Here is a 16,833-nt window from a genome sequence, read left to right on the forward strand (position 1 = left end):
GAGGGAGTTAAATGAAAGAGAAGGGGAGAAGAAGAAGGGACAGGAGGACACATGAGGGAACAGGAAGTTTGAGTAAGGGAAAGAATAAAAGAGAGCAAGAAAAGAGATACCATAATAGAGGAAGCCATTATAGGTTTAAAGAGAAATCTGGTGCTAGGGGAATGTCCACAGATCTACAAGTCCAGACAGAAATTTTAGAAGTTTTATAACTGAATGAAAATGAAAACACAAGATATCCAAACATTTGCAACAAAATGAGGTAGTTCAAAGAAGAGACTTCATAGCACTTAGTGCTGATATAAAAAAATTGGATATGTCTCATATTAGTAACTCAACAACAACCATGAGAGCTCTAGAATAACAATAAAACATAATAGCCCAAATTAGTAGAGGTCCAGAAATAATCAAAAAGAAAAGCAAACAAAATTCAATACAAAGAATCAATGACAGCAATAAAGATGTCTTTGAAAAAAATCAGTAAGATTGACAAACCTTTATTCACATTAACTAAAAGGCAGAGAGAGTAAATCGAAATAAACAAAATTATAGTTGAAAATAGTTTTGTGATCCACGCAGCCTAGTTTCAGACCAATATATGTGTGTTTTTCCAATGGGTCTCCAAATGAGACAAAAAGCCTCTGGGGACAGTCTCACTTAACAAGGACCAGTGGACTTTAGAACCACAGAATACTTCTGGGACCACACAGCCCGCATGTTCTCTTCTCTCTTGTAAAGCTGATTCTCTTGGCAGTTTTAGTGTCATTTTGTCAATAATGCGTGGGACAGAGGTGATCATTCCTGGAAACACCATTTTTCTTCTCAAATATTTTTCCTAAAATTTTTTGGAGCTGATGCTCCTCGAGTGTCTTGTCTGGAGATGCCAGCTGTTACTTAAGATGCCAGTAGCTGTCCTGGTTGATTGATGACCAGATCAGATCACTCCTATTTCTGCAAATATGTTTGAATGAGATTTTTGTTCTTGAAAATGTGTGCCACTGTCACTCACCTTTTAGTTTTGTAAAGATAGGATGTACCTGGCGTGATACTTGGCTGAGATAGCATCATGATAAACGTTGGTTTTGTATAAAGATGGTTGGATGTAAAATTTGGGGGAAAATGAACTTCACATATTTGTTTTGCCAGAAGTTAACAATGGAGAATGAACAAAATTTGTTTGCTATTATGGAAATCATGCTTATTTTTTATGTATAAAAATGGCTGGTACTATTTATATTCAGGCCAGCCACTTATGTGAAATTCATATGGTGGTTGGACTGTATTTGTTTTCTGCAGTGATGCGCCATCTGCATCCTAGGACCTGGACACAGGCTGTGGCAGGCCATGATGAAGAAAGAAATAACAACAGACAAAAAGGAAATCTAGAGAATCATAAGAACCTATTCCATCAAATTGGAAAATCAAAAAGGTAATTTTCTTAAAATATAACCTAACAAATTTGAATCAGGAGTAGATAAGCATTTTAAACAGACCTATAACATGTATCACCTAGAGAAACTCCAAGATAAGTAGCATTTAAAAGCACCACAGCCAATAAAAGCACAATGTCAGAAAAAAGTAGGTAAGACTTCTACAAAACTTTCGTAGGAAAAACTAACTCCAAAACTCCTCAAATGGTCCCACATAATGAAAACATAAGTAACATTGCCTAGTTCTTTTGAAGAGATCACAGATACACTGATACCTAAGCCACATATAGACCAGCAAAGAAATAGAAATATGTACTCATTTTCTGCATAAACATAGATGCAAAAATACGTTCTAACCAAATCCAAGAGTACATCAAAAAGATTATCTACCATGATCAATTACTATAAACAGGAGTTCATACAGGTGAAGGCTCAACGAATAGTTCAGGCTTATTATTAACTAGCTTTTACATTTTAATTAAACCCATATTCTTTATTTATACTCTGTCACATTGCAGTAATTTTCTCAGTACAACATGGTCATCTTGCTCTCTGTACATCAGGCTGGTGTCTTCTCACTCACCCTTCTTGAAATCATCCTTTATTTGGTTACCCTGCCAATACTTCCTCCTTGGCTACCAGCCAATCAGTGTTTTATTAAACATTTCATGTGACAAATATTTAGAGTGTATAAGAGGATTATTCCACAGCAATTTTGGCTTTGTTCCCCACAGTTATTTGACAATTTCATTTAGATTGCCTTCAATACATACCCCCAAACCGCCACACACACTTCAAAAGTTTCTACTGTATTAGCTTTCAATATGATCCCTCATATGGTCCCCACTTTTAGCTATCCATCCACATATTCCCTATAATCCTCTTCACCAAAGAAACTAGAAACATGAAGGACTCTAAGGGATAAATGGTCCCCAGGAATGGAAGTGGCATGAACTCCTGAACTAATTGGTAGCATGAGGGTAAGGGGGAGGGAGCTGCTACAATAAGAGCAAGAGAAGAGGAGTAGAGGAGAGGAAATGGAGGGCCAGAAATATTGAGTTGGGGGAAGAATAGAGGAGAGAGAGCAGAATGAGAGATAACATATCAGAGGGAGCCACTCTAGGTCTGAGAAGAGATCTGGAACCAGGGAGATCTCCAGAGACCTACAAGGATGACACGATCTGACAATCCAGGCAATGGTGGAGAGGATAACCCAAAAGCCCTTCCCCTAAAATGAGATTGATGACTTCTCTTTATGCCATCCTAGAGCCCTCATCCAGTGGCTGATGGAAGCAGAGACAGACATCCACAGGTATACACTGAGCTGAAATTGGGAATTTAGTTCAAGAGAGGGAGGAATGAAGAGTGAAGGGGTCTGTACCAGGTTGGAGAAACCCACAGGAACAGTTGGCCTGAACAAGGGAGAGCACATCGATCACAGATGCCGTCAAGGAGGCCAGTACAAGACTGATCCAGACCCCTGAACATAGATGTCAATAAGGAGGCCTCTGCAATCCAGGGAGCCTCTGGTGGTGGATTAGTATTTTTCCCTGGTGCAAGAAGGGACTTTGAGAGCCCATCCCACCTGAAGGGTTACACTCTGGCCCTGGACACATGGGGAAGGTACCAGGACCAGCACAGGAAGATTTGGTGGACTTTGCAGAGCCCCTGTTGAGGGCCCTACCCTGCCTGGGGTGTGGTGGGTGGATAGGGTGGGGGTAAGTTGGGGGTGGGGTAAGAGGGATGGGGTGAGGGGAGGGAGAGGGAGAAGGGATTACATGTGAAACAAGCTTGTTCCCTAACTAGAACTAATAAATAAAGAAAGAAAGAGAAGTATGATTTTTGTGCTTTTCTGTTGGCTCTTCCTCTGTTTGTTTGTTTGTTTGTTTTATTCTATCTTGGTATTTTGTTTGTGTTATTTTATTTTAATATTCTTAGATTCCTGTTTATTCTCCAAGGAGAAAGAAAGTGTAGATTCTGGTGGAAGGGAGGATCTTGGAGGAGTCTGGGGAATGGAAATAATAATGAGAATATATTACATGAAAATTATTTCAATAAGAAGAAAATATAAATATGAAAGTTGATCAAATTCTAAAAGTAAGTGCATAAATGTTTAATAATATTTGATGCTTCTCATCTGATAAAGTATATTTTTGGTTCTATATTCTCATGGAAAATAGTTCAAGACTTGGGCTTACAGTCATTCATTATTCTCCTGAATATTGCATTTATTATTCTTAATATCTTTGTAGTTATAACACAAAAATAATACTTTGGCAGAAATCTGTCTTTGTTTATACCAGAGTATAAATGTCTGAATATAAATGACTGAGTTCATAATAAATTTTAACAATGCAGCAACAACAACAAAATAAGTAACTGATGGTTGTATGCTCACCCCCTCAATAGGGTATTTATACTTCTTTTCTCTCCGAGGCTCAGAGAACATTATGGAAGACAGGACAAAAAGAAAGTTGGAGATAAAATATGGTGAAATTATTATCTTCTGGGCAAGACATAGCAATTACATTTACGATCTCTAGCAGCTTGTACTTCCTGACTGGACCTGCACTAAACTGGAACTATGAAGAGTCAGTCATGGGCAAGGGAGTGATTCAAAGAACCCTAACACTTCCTTGAGAACTTTTGGGTATTGATAAATATTAGAAGACAAGATGCCAGCTTTTGGTGAGCTCACCAGCCTCCAATTGGCAGTTATATAACCATAGCCATGCAGATAGTAGTGGTTAAAAATAATGGTACATAAAATAAAAGATAAAAAGATGGCAGTCTTATATTATGACTGGGATATTTTTAGGGATTGGAAGAGGATGTGAACTGGTATAAGGTGAGAGTAATCACAATGCATTATGTATGTGTATGAAACTGTCAAACACAAAATTGTATTTAAAATAATAATACTAAAGAAACAAATTTTGAATGAACAGTGTCTCCGTACTTGTTTGCTATGTATAGAGCCCCAGGTTCTCTCTCCAACAACATGCTCCCACCTACTACTTCCATACATAAACATACATACACAGAAAGAGCAAATTAAGTTCATTTTTCATGTGTAAAGATGTTCCTCTCATTAAAACCTGACCATTCCTTATTTTCCTATAACTATGTTGTGTTTTCAAATGTACTTTTAACTCTCTTGAAATAAAACATAAAACAATTAGAATGTATAAATATAAACATATTATGGAATAAACTTTAGTTTATTTAAGTTTTGGAAAACTATAATTTCTAATCATATTTATCCATTGGGACTAATGTACCAAGAAAGTAGCATGACAGTAGCCTTGTGGAATCAGTCTTAAAATAAATGAACTATAGAATAAATTTTTGGAGATGAATAGCATGCACACCAACAATTTAATCTGTATGCTATGCAATTTATTTAAATATGGGGCTGCCAGGTGGCAAAGGAGATTCTAATATATGCTTGAAAGAAACACATTCCTGCATTTGAAGATTGATTTATGTGTCAGTTTGACTGGGCTAAGGAATTCTCACATATACAGTGAAAAGTCTTTCCAAGTATCTGTGTAATGATGCCTCTAAGTGTGATTAGTAATCTGAATTAGAAGACTGAGAAATGAAGATTCACAACCAGCATTATTAACAGGTAAAATTCAGTTACCCAATGTGTAAGCAGAGCTAAAAGGAGAGATAAAAGGTGAATTCTCTCCTTCTACATCTATAACTTCTACCTCCCTCCTTAATCTGGGACATAATATTTTCTTGCATAAAGGAAGCAGATTCTCACATATTCAACTCCAGAACCTACTAAATTTCCCCACCACATGTACAGATACACACACACACACACACACACACACACACACACACACACACACACACACACTTTTCTGATCTTTGGTCTCATATTAGGGCAAAAATCAGTTCTCTCTACAGCTTCCCTTAATCCCAGGCCTCAGTCTTTAGACTGAGTAACATTGGCTTTTGCAAAGAGAATTCCTTGCAGCTTCCTGAATGCCTTGTTCCACCTGAGTAGCTTCCCAGTGAATCTCCTTTACATATAAAAATATTCAGTTGGTTCTGATTCTCCACAGAGCTCTGAATGATAGTAATCTGTGAAATCTTTATTAACATAAAAGGAGACCCAGTATATTCATGTATATCAGCAATACTGTTAGTGAAAAGAAAAACATGGCATAGATAAAGTAAAGTGAAATAATTATTACTTTATATGGTAGTTAGTATATGTTTAAATGATCTTTAGCTTCCAGAAAGTTATATCTGAATGAAACAAAAAGGAAGAAAATTAACAAATATCCATTCAAAACCACTCCTTTTAAAAATACACACATGAAATTAGAATAGATTTAATTCTGAGTAAGATTTTTAGCAAATATAGCCTGTACATTCTCCAGAAGATGTATAAAATCTCAAAATATGGGACCCAAGCACACTGCTCCATTGAGTTGGTTTAAGAAAATTATTCATCCATGTTAATGTCTAGAAATGTCCCCTATTTCATTATTTAACTAACAAATGGCATTCTATAGCTTTAATGTGTGAAGAACCACTTAGTATCCTATTATGTTATGGCTTCACTACTATTCATTTCTACTTATATTCAATTGTATGAGTTAATCTATGATATCATTATTTTTATTATTACTAGAACCTGAAAGTTTAAGTATAAGACTTAAATATTGAAAAATAGAGATGTACGTGTATGTGTATGCATGTGTTTTTACATGTGGGTATGCATGTGTGTCCATGTATTTATGCATGTGTGTATACTTATTTGGGTATGCATGTATATGTTAGTGTTTTGGAGATTTGTACATTAAACATTGTACATATTTGATCTGATTCAAAATAACAAAAGAATGGCCTTAAATATGAACATAAAAATCCGTGTTAAATCAGGACTGCTACATTTAACAGTACTTTGTGAATTATCAGAAAGTAATTTAAACTCACTATTTCAAAAGGTGCCTAATATAACATGATAGTAACAAAACTGAACCAGAATAATGAAAAGGGGCATCTATCTATTGGTCTACATGTCTATCTATCATCTATCTTGTGTATCTCTTACCTATGTTACCTATATATCCACATTCACTTGTATAATCCTGATTTGTCCGTTAAAAACCCCTGCCCTTTTCAAAAATCCATTTGATTAGGAGGTACAACAAGTAAACAACATTTATATATTTACCAAGTATATCCTTATCTTCGATAATCATCATCTCAACTTCTCCTCCAGAAATAATTGTACATGAGAAAGGAGCTTGAAGAAGAACACTGATCTCACCAAATGACTCCTTCTCTTTAAGTTTACCCATATAAACAAGTTTTGGAACTTTTAACTGCAAAAGATATGGACAATAGAGTTTTAATATAATTATTCTTCTTAACTTTATTGTCAGAAACTCATCTATTCATAAACCATCTGGCTAAAAGATATTAGCAATCAAATAAATTAAAATCAGAGAAAACATGTATATTTCATTTTATTGATTTTATTTTATTCATTTTATATTAAACCAACAATGTAGTCGAGAACACCAGTATATGCAAGATAGCTGACAACACTATTATTTAGTTACCCATCTATTATATTATTTTAATGTTTATTTATTCAGGGTATGTTTGAGATGATGATGATGATGATGATGATGATGATGATGATGATGATGATGATGGTATGAATGTAGAAGATAGGGGCCATACAGAATTGAGTTATCTCCTTTCACAATATGGGCCAGAGATCAAACTAAGTTTGTCAGGCTTAGTGGCAAACACCTTTACCAGCTAGGCCATTTTACTACCCTGCATTTCATTTTTGAATACATTAAAATTTCTGAGAAATGGTGAAATAGTTGAAGTTTTCAAAAGCCCAAGAACACTACTTTGTGATCAGAGTATAACTCAACCATATTTTGTGAACTACTAATTGTGATAAACCTTAGCCTTATTTGGGAGACAGGGTTATTGGAGTAACTGAGAGGATGGGGTTGAAACACTGTAGTATCTATAAGTGATGGGGTTAACTGAGATGGAAATTGTCTCTTGCCATTGTTCTTTTATTGTCTGAGCATGTTTGCTCTTAAGTGAGTTACTGGGGATTGATCTCAGGTCCTTGCTCACACTGCAAGTGTTCTTTCAGTGAGTCATATTCATGTTACAACTTTTATGTTTCTTCAGTGATTTTTAAATCAATAATACAGTAATTTATTTCACATCAGGGGCCATGTGGAGACTTCACTGCAGTTTCAGTATGGATGGCTCTAAAGAGAATGTTGACATTTTTCTGGGAGAACTAATTATCATCAGTTAGCAGTAAGCAATGGAAAAGAGTTTTCCCCAGGACAGTCATTTGACAGGCACTAGGACAAGGAATCCTTTAGTAAATGGGTTGATGTCAAAGTCATAACAGCTTGAATATTTGCCATTTCTGCAAATGCTAAATCTTTACCCAGAATATGACTAATGAGTCATAGCATAAGCCAGCTTACATATGTATTTGAATCCTATTAGATACTTTTGGAGAAATAATCATTCATTGTTTATTATATGAGTCTTTTGTCCTGGTTAAGAAAAGTAAAATGAGTATGTGGTATTCTTTGGGTTTTGATGTTCTCACACCATCTGTGTTGAGATTCACACAACTTAAATTTATCATTGATTCTGTTCCACTCTGTATGGTAGACCATTATCCAATATAGTGCAATAACACTATACAATCACTAATGAACATCTAGATTGCTTCTAGTTCAAGAACTGTGAGAATTAATGTGAATCTTTTTAGGTAAGCAGGTTTTCCTTTCTCAATGAATAAATATTTACAGAGAAAGGTGAATTGTGTGATAAAGTTCTTACCCTTCTGTTCAATTTTGGTAGCACCTTGCTATGGTTTTAAATACCAATGCTCTTACAATGGAGAGGATTATCTTATATTGTGGTTATTGGTTATTTTGAAATTTTTTAAGTCAACTTGTCTTACTCCACATGTTTCATTCCTCAATCTTGCATCTTATTACATAAAAATAAAACAAATAAAAGTCCCCAAATAATTCAACTACTATTTTCTTAAATAAAACAAGGTGATGTTCAACATGCATGAGAGATGCTACCCAGCATCCTGCATTCATTAGAATGGTTAATTATTAAATTGAACAAATATGTTAAAACTTACCACTTTGTTTACTCGTATTCTCATAAGTCCCACAATATTTCTATAAATGTTGCAATATCCAGCATTAATAAAACCTACAAATGGACTGACAGTTCCACTTTCCACTAACACTGAAAACAAGAGAGACAGGGAGAGAGATACAATTATTTGCAATTATGCTGCATAAAATTACTCTGTGTATAATGACAAGAAAAAAATTTGCCTACTTGAATCAATGACTCTAAGGTCATTTTCTGAATAGATGCCACTTTACAGATACTACATATGTAGAATGAAAACTCCATAGTGTACCTAGTGTGTATAAATTGTACCCCTCTAGAAATAATCCCTGACAGGCTTTGTCAGGAAGGCAATCAGGTACTAGTATTGTCTAATAGGTGAAGAGGCTTGAGACACACCCATCTACAGAAAATGCTGAATTCTATGTTAAAAATATTTCTAGGTATTGGAAAGATAGATCAGCTGTTAGGAGAGTGAATTACTTCTTCCAGAGGCCTGATTTTGGTTCCCATCACACTCATATCAGGCAGCTCTCAACCACCCATACCTCCAGCTCCAGAGAAATCCAATATATCTGGCCACCTTGGGCACCTGCATTAAAGTGTGTACACACATGCAATGCATGCAGAGAGAGGTAAAAATAATAATAATAAATCTTTAAAATTTATTTCTATTGCCCATCTCACGTGAAGGGATACACTATGGCCCTGGACACATGGGGAAGGGCCCCGTCCCAGCACAGGAAGATTTGGTGGACTTTGCAGAGACTCTGTTGAGGGCCCTGGGGAGTGGTGGGTGGATGGGGTGGAGGGTAGGTTGGGGGGGGGAGGTGGGATGGGGTGAGGGGAGGGAGAGGGAGAAGGGACTTACATGTGAAACAAGCCTGTTCCCTAACTTGAATTAATAAAAACATTAAAAAAATTATTTCTATTGTGTCTGATTTAATGCTTTCAGAGACTTGAGTAGTGAGTTTCACAAAAAATTTAGCTATTGACTCTTCAGTCCCCATACCTTCAGGTGCAAAAAAACAATTTTCCGAGTATAATAGTGGTTAAAGGAAGAGCTTTCAGGGTATTCTGGTCTATTGTGAAGCCTATTTGGGTGGTTCCTATGTGTTTTATACAGATTACATTACTTCTCTGAGCTGTGGCTTTTGGCCTGCTTAAAATTTTCTATATATTCCTTGTATATCCCTAGATAAGCAAGTGGGGGCAGGGAAGCAGAGATAGTGTAACTGGTTTTCAAAGCTAGAGGTTACTTCAAACTGCCTTCTTCAAAAGTTTCTCTCTTCAAAGTTCCCTTCTTTTTACTTTGTGTGTTTATGGTATTTTTAGGGGATTGGCATTCAAAGTTCTAATGCACTACTCAGTGTAATACTGCTGCTCTTGTTACTCCTGCTTTTAAGGATCTGATCTTTATAAAATATCAAGTTTGCTTTTCTTTTTTTCATTTCAACTTTCAGAATTGCTTTGTAATATGAAATTTAACTTCCATTGTGATTGGTATTTTCTTTGGTAAAAATATGAAATTCACTTTGCTATATATGACACAGAGTAAATAATATATAGGAATTTGTTATTATTACTGTGAATTTAGAATCTCAGGATTTCTAAATATTTCAACTGTATCCATAATCTTACTTTTAAAAGCACTGAAGGACAAAAGGGACCATAAGAAAAAATCATTATGAATTCAAAACTATAAACACTTACCTCTAATAATACAAGGATACAAATGCTATATTTAAAGTATTAAATTATGTAAAGTGTGTTGGATAAAGTCTGTAATAAGATGTAAATATTCTTATAAAGTTGGGACTATTAGTTAATTAGAATAGTTAACCTGTATGGTTTATTTCTAGTTTTATTTCCATTTGAAGTGAATATTCAGCTTTTAAAATTTTAAGTTAATTATTTTATTATTTATTCTAATTTATAATTTATTCTAATATTGTATTATTGCTTCCTACCTAGGTTTCCAACTAGACTAGACTGTCACTCTTCAACTGCTCTTAAATCCTTATTTTAATTTGCTGAATGTTCTCTTTTTTTCCTATAATAGCTTGTTCTAAGACAGCTTTTTAGTTTAACAATTCTGATCTTTCTGTGTAATGACAATTACCTGTTTCACTGACCGTTGCCCTTATATTTTCTGTAGGGATTTACTTTTTCTTTCTGAACTTGCATTTATTTGCCAATGCCTCCTTCAGTCCTTTTATTTTTCTTAGTTTCAGATTATTCTACACAACACAGCACACTATATTCTGTCTATATAGAGATAGTTACATCGAATATATCATGTAATGTGATCAATTTGGTTGTTTTCATAATTTTCTTTTTAAAGAAAGGTAGAGTCCCAAACATTTAGGAATTGTGATGATTAATCTTGGTTATTAACATTAGGAGATCTATAGTCACACCTCTGGACATAAGATTTCCTGATTGGGTTAACAGGTAGGAGAACATATTCTGAATGTGTACAGTATCATTCCATAGGCTAGGGTTCTTTCCAGACCAAATCAAAGAAGTCAGAATGCTGAGCACCAATAGCTACTTCAATCTGCTTTCTGATTCCTGATAGAATGTAACAAGCTGCCTCTAATTCCAAACTCCCATCACCATGACTTCCATGGGATGATAGACTATACCTTCCAATATGTCCCCTCTTTCTTAAGTGGCTTTTTTGAGGTATTTTGTTGCAACAATGTGTGTAATAAATACCGGATTGTTCTTTGGCTACCCTTTAAATTTCATTTTTTGTATATTCTCATATTTTATGACCATTATTAAAACATCACTTATCTAACAGATGTTAAAGAAAAGCCTGCTAAGTATCAAGAGCTGTGTATAACTAATAACTTCAATCTTACCACTTTTAAAATTTGGGTTTTTTATACTCATAATTTGTGGAATCTAATTAATTAGTCTCATCTTAATTATAAAGATCATGATATTTCTCTGCAAAGACTTTTGGTTGTTTATATAGTTTGATATTGGAGGAGCTCTTCACTGCGCAGCCGTCTCTCCAGAATCTAAGGCATCACTTTTACCTATTTATCTTAACTTCAAAGTTATCTGTCAATTCCATAAGATCTAATTTTACTTAGGTTTAGATATTTACTTAAAAAGTTTTAAAGGAAGGTCATTTTGTGTAGCCCTGGTTATCCTGAAATTCACTAAGTAGACCATGCTGGTCTTGGTCTTAGTCATTTTTGCCTCCCAAACAATGTACTACCATATGTAGTACATAAGACCTATCTTAAGTCTACTTCATCATATTAATTATCACCAACTCCTCTCCAACCATCCTACTTTGAATACATTTCATTTCAGATTTACTATTGAAAGTTTTTTGCTGATAACCATGGTTAAATTATTGTGACCAAAATATTTAAAGTATGCATTGATAATATGCATAAATCTTCAATTAAATATTAGCAAATAAAATCCAGTGTCATGGACTATGGATGTAATTCAGTGGTAGAATAGTTGTTGGTTGTGGAGATGGATCTAATGTTTGAAACTTAGCATTGGAAAATAAATAAATATGTCTAACAATATGTGGAAGAATTACACGCCAAAAATTCAATGGATTTATCAAAGCTATGCCACATAAGGTCAATGTTCAAAAATAAAATAATATAAGCCATCATATCAGCAGATTTAAAAGTACAAAGTTGGATCAACCAATTCAGAAAATAGTGTAAATCAATATCTTTATCTAGGCAGTAGCACTGTTGTAGAATATCTAGCATGTGAAAAACTGTGTGTTGTTTCTGTAGCACCTCAAAATAATAACACGAATTTAAAAAAAATACTCAATAATTTTTAAGACAAACTCTCAGCAAATTGGTATAGAAAGCAATTTCTTGAACTTAAATAAAATGTCTATTTATAGGTAACAAAATCATTGGGAGAATATTTTCATTCAGAGTAGAAATATCAAGAATATCCTATTATTTATTTTCCACTTATTGAAATTCCTAAAAGAATGATATGAGAGAAAAACACAATATTTATATTAGAACAGAGAATTAAAACTTTTTCCCATTATGTGATTATATAAGTAGAAAATCTGAAAAAGATGGACTAAGATTCCACAATTCATTTGGGATATCAAGTAAGGTAAAGAATGAAAAATTAAAACACAAAAGTCAGTCATTTTCCAAAATACCAACAATTAGCAATTTGAAATTAAAACAATACATATATTTAAGAGGTTAGAGACATTAATTGTTATTGTTTTATCAGTCATGTTGTCAAACTACATGCTGCATATAAGTAACTTTCACGCTCTCAACCAGTCAGAGATGCTTTGCACTTTAGTTGAGTCAGGACTAATGTAGAAATTCCTTACTATTCAAAGTGCTGAGAATAAGCAAATGCTGAGCCTTACATGGGATACCTACATCACCTTATTCACCCTCTAATATGACTCAGGAATATCTTTGAAATTTGAGCAGAAAGAATGTAAAATGTGGAGGGGAGGAAGGTGGAAATATGAAACTCTGTCTTCTTGATATGATATAACTATTGTGTTCATAAACTCAAATCAGCTGTGGTTACCTGCATATAACTGCATAAGATCAACACAGTTGAAAGTTCCAACACAGGTTTATGGTAAAGATGTACTTACGCTCGACCCTACTTAAGAAGCTATTGTCAGTTGATGCCTTCTAGGGCAGTGAAAATCATTTACTTCTGTTGGGAAAGAGGTGGCAATTGAATGGTTTATTAAGATCCAGCAATTGACCACACACAATTGAGAATTTGGGCAACTACTAATGGATTTAGTGAGTTAAGACATAATAATAACAGTAAAAAGAAAAAAAGGAAGGCAAGAATTTTGGAGGGATTATGTATAGAAATTCCAGAGCAAGGAGGGTAGGATATGTTCAAGATATATTATTTACATATAAAATTTTCAAATAATAAATATAAATTATTAACACATCATACATTCGCATATCACCTGAATTAAATATATCATTATAATAAACCAAATATATACAAGTGACAAAAGCTACAAGATATGTATAATTGTACAAATTATATGAAAGTGATAAATGATATCAAAGAAGTTCTAAATAAGAGTAGAGATATTTTACATCAATAAATAAAACGATCTAATAATGTTAGTATGGCAGGTTCTTCCTGAATTATCGACAGACTCAGTACTGCCTCATTAAAACTAATAATGAGATGAAGCTGAGAGAGAACTGATTAAAATTCCATTGTTACCTTGTGGGGAGCCACAGCCCCAAGATGGCGCCTGGCTGGATGCCAGGGAGACCAAGCTTAGCTGTAAACAAGCCTTATTTGGAAGCGCTTAGTGGATCTGGTGTGCCTCCTCCAGATGTGACCTATCTGGGATTGCCAGGTGGCATGAGTTAATGAGCTTGCTTTTAAGGGCTTGCCGGGGGGCTAGTAGAGAAAGAAGCTGAGGTAGAAGTAGAAGAAGATTGTTCAAGGTTCCTGAATAAACTGCTTGAAGAAGAGTTCTTCTTGCTGGTCGAGATAGGCCCAACATTACCTTATTTTGTAAATACTAATATTGAGTTGATATTTCTTTGAAAGATGCAAAAGACATAGGAACATCAGCAAAATGTTGAAAGAACAAAGGACTAAGAAAGACATTACTATAGCCAAGACTTCTTACAAAGCCATCTTCCTCAAAATGCTGCAATGTTACCAGAAGACACACAAAGAAAAATGGAAAGAGACAGACACCAGACAAAGGGCTCTACATGCAGTCAAATATTTTTGGAAAAAGAGCAGTATCCAAACACTGAAAACATTAATTTCACTAGATTACAAACTGAATTCAAACACCAGCATTCCACTCTTTATAAAAATCTCAGAATGGATCTCAGTACCTAAATACAACATGAAAACCTGGAGGACACTGAGTAGAAGGTAACTACAACACCATAGAACAAGAAAGCCATGAGTTTAGTACTGACATCAAGAATATGACATTGGAGGTAAGACCATGAATACGAATTGCACATGCTATCGTAAATGTAAAGATCTTACTATTGTGATCTTATTGTTTAGTCACCACATCTCTTCACTATATAAGGAGTTCCTTCTCCAATGTCGTTGCTTATCCTCATTGTCCTCACTCAAGAGTCTTCAAACTCACAGACATATCATGAGTTTGTACTTAGCCTTACATGAAATGTGGGGATATAGTATTTATTCAAAGGAGAAAGATGCTAAGTAGCGATTAACAATGCTTGCTTTATCTATCTGTTCCATGACATTTTTTCCTGAAATCCAACTAAGGCTCTGATATCAACCTATATAATATATAATTCTGGGGTTGTTATAGAAGATCCAAGGCCTCACAGACAGACTTCATACCCAGGTGATTTGACTCTTTCAGTTATGTTTTGAAATAGAGGATACTATCTGATAAATTTAAATCTAAATTCATTTCAGTTTATCTATGGATACAGTTACATTTATGACATAGCAACTTTATACAACTACTTCACTTTTTTCCCATTCTTACATGACTTCACTTTTGATATGGCTGCAACATCTTTCCACATGTACATGGATGATTTACCTCATCGGATTTTATGATTGCAATCTCTCACTCTACTATCTTTCAGAATTAACTTACCCATTCCCTTTTTTGATATGGATAATTAAATTACTTCCAATTGTAAAGTACAACACAATAAAATTATTACACCAAAATTTTATATAGTCTGGATATATTAATATCATGATTTAGAAAGACTTATCCAGTTTATAGATTTTACTCTGTATCACTTTTTGCCAATTCAACTTTGACATATATTGCATCAATTACTTTAACTGTCTATACTACAAACAAATATGATCTTTTTACTTTGACAATATTGTGTAATAATGAAATTTTAATATTTGCACTCTTTTGTTTGTTTTCCTCTTGGAAGTTGCCCTTTCTTTCTCTTATTCTAACTGTATCGATCAGTCACTTTTCTGTATGTTTCTTTATTTCTGTCTTTTCTTTGTTCAGTCTTTCACCTCATGCCTTTGAACTTTTACTATTCAATTGGTAAAGCTATCTTTATATGAATTTATCACTCATTTCTAATATAGAAATGATTTATCAGATTGATGTTTCTGTATTGCTACTTAATTCATGGTCATTAGTATACAAAACAATGAATTACAGTATGATGTTTTCATAGTATTTCATATTTTAACAACAAATATAATTTTAATAAAGAAAAATGAAGCTTAAGGTGTATGCTAGGAAAACAGACAGCTAAACATTAGAAATAACAAGTCAATGTCACTATCTAAACTTGCTTTTCTCTATTTATTGAAAAATAAAATTTTAATAATTTATTTTAAAAGTTTAGTAATGAGAACTCCCCTGATAATGAGATTGATGACTGCCTCATATGCCATCATATAGCCTTCATCTAGAAGCTGATGGAAGTAGAAGCAGACACCCACAGCTAATCACTAAACTGAACTGGAATTCAGTTACAGAGGAGTACAAGTGATGAGCAAGGGGGTCAAGACCAGGCTGGTGAAACCCATGGAAATAGTTGACCTGAAAAAGAGAGAGCTCTTGGTTACCAGACTGATAGCTGGGAAACCAGCATGGGACTGATCCAGACCCCAGGAACATGGTGTCATTGAGGAGGCCTTGGAAATCATGGGACCTTCTGTAGTAGGTCAGTACTTATCCCTAGCATATGTGTGGACTTTGGGAGTCCATTCCACATAGAGGGATACTCCCTGAGCCAAGACACATGGGGGGGTGGGCCTAGGCCCTATACCAAAAGATATTACAGACTCTGAAGACCCCCTAAGGAAAGCCTCACCCTCCCTGGGGAGCAGAAAGGGTATGTGATCGGTAGGGTTTTAGTTCGGATGGTGGGAGGGGAAGAAGGGAGGGAGAAGGAACTGGGATTGACATGTAAAACAATCTTGTTTATAAGGCAAATTAAAAAATGGGAAAAAATGAACATAAAGACGGGTATGTTGAGTCTCCTCAGAAGAATGAACAGAATAGTCCTGATCTTCTCAAAGACAGCACATTGTCCATGATGCCGAATGGGTAACCAAGCCTTCATGAAGAAGAAAACTAGTGAGTTTGAATGTGTTTTATGTCTTTTCTTTAGAACTATATTTTCATTGTTTTGGGAATATATGAGCAAATGAAAGACCCTGTACTTCTTGTGAGTAGCTATTAAGCATGCAATCAGAATCATTCTGA

The 16,833-nt window shown here is 34.6% G+C and overlaps 1 protein-coding gene across 1 annotated transcript in view; it reads right to left on the reverse strand.

Annotated features, from left to right (window-relative positions):
• The window catches only part of Cnbd1 (cyclic nucleotide binding domain containing 1), a 358,967-nt gene that overhangs the window by 79,344 nt on the left and 262,790 nt on the right, over positions 1 to 16,833 (reverse strand). The window contains exons 9-10 of the mRNA XM_035439974.1: positions 8,608 to 8,717; positions 6,628 to 6,778 (exon numbers count right to left, since the gene is read on the reverse strand). Coding sequence (XP_035295865.1) covers positions 6,628 to 6,778; positions 8,608 to 8,717 — 261 coding nt within the window. The remainder of the gene's footprint in view (positions 1 to 6,627; positions 6,779 to 8,607; positions 8,718 to 16,833) is intronic.

Source organism: Cricetulus griseus, chromosome 2 (genome assembly GCF_003668045.3).
Source record: "Cricetulus griseus strain 17A/GY chromosome 2, alternate assembly CriGri-PICRH-1.0, whole genome shotgun sequence".
NCBI lineage: Eukaryota > Metazoa > Chordata > Mammalia > Rodentia > Cricetidae > Cricetulus > Cricetulus griseus.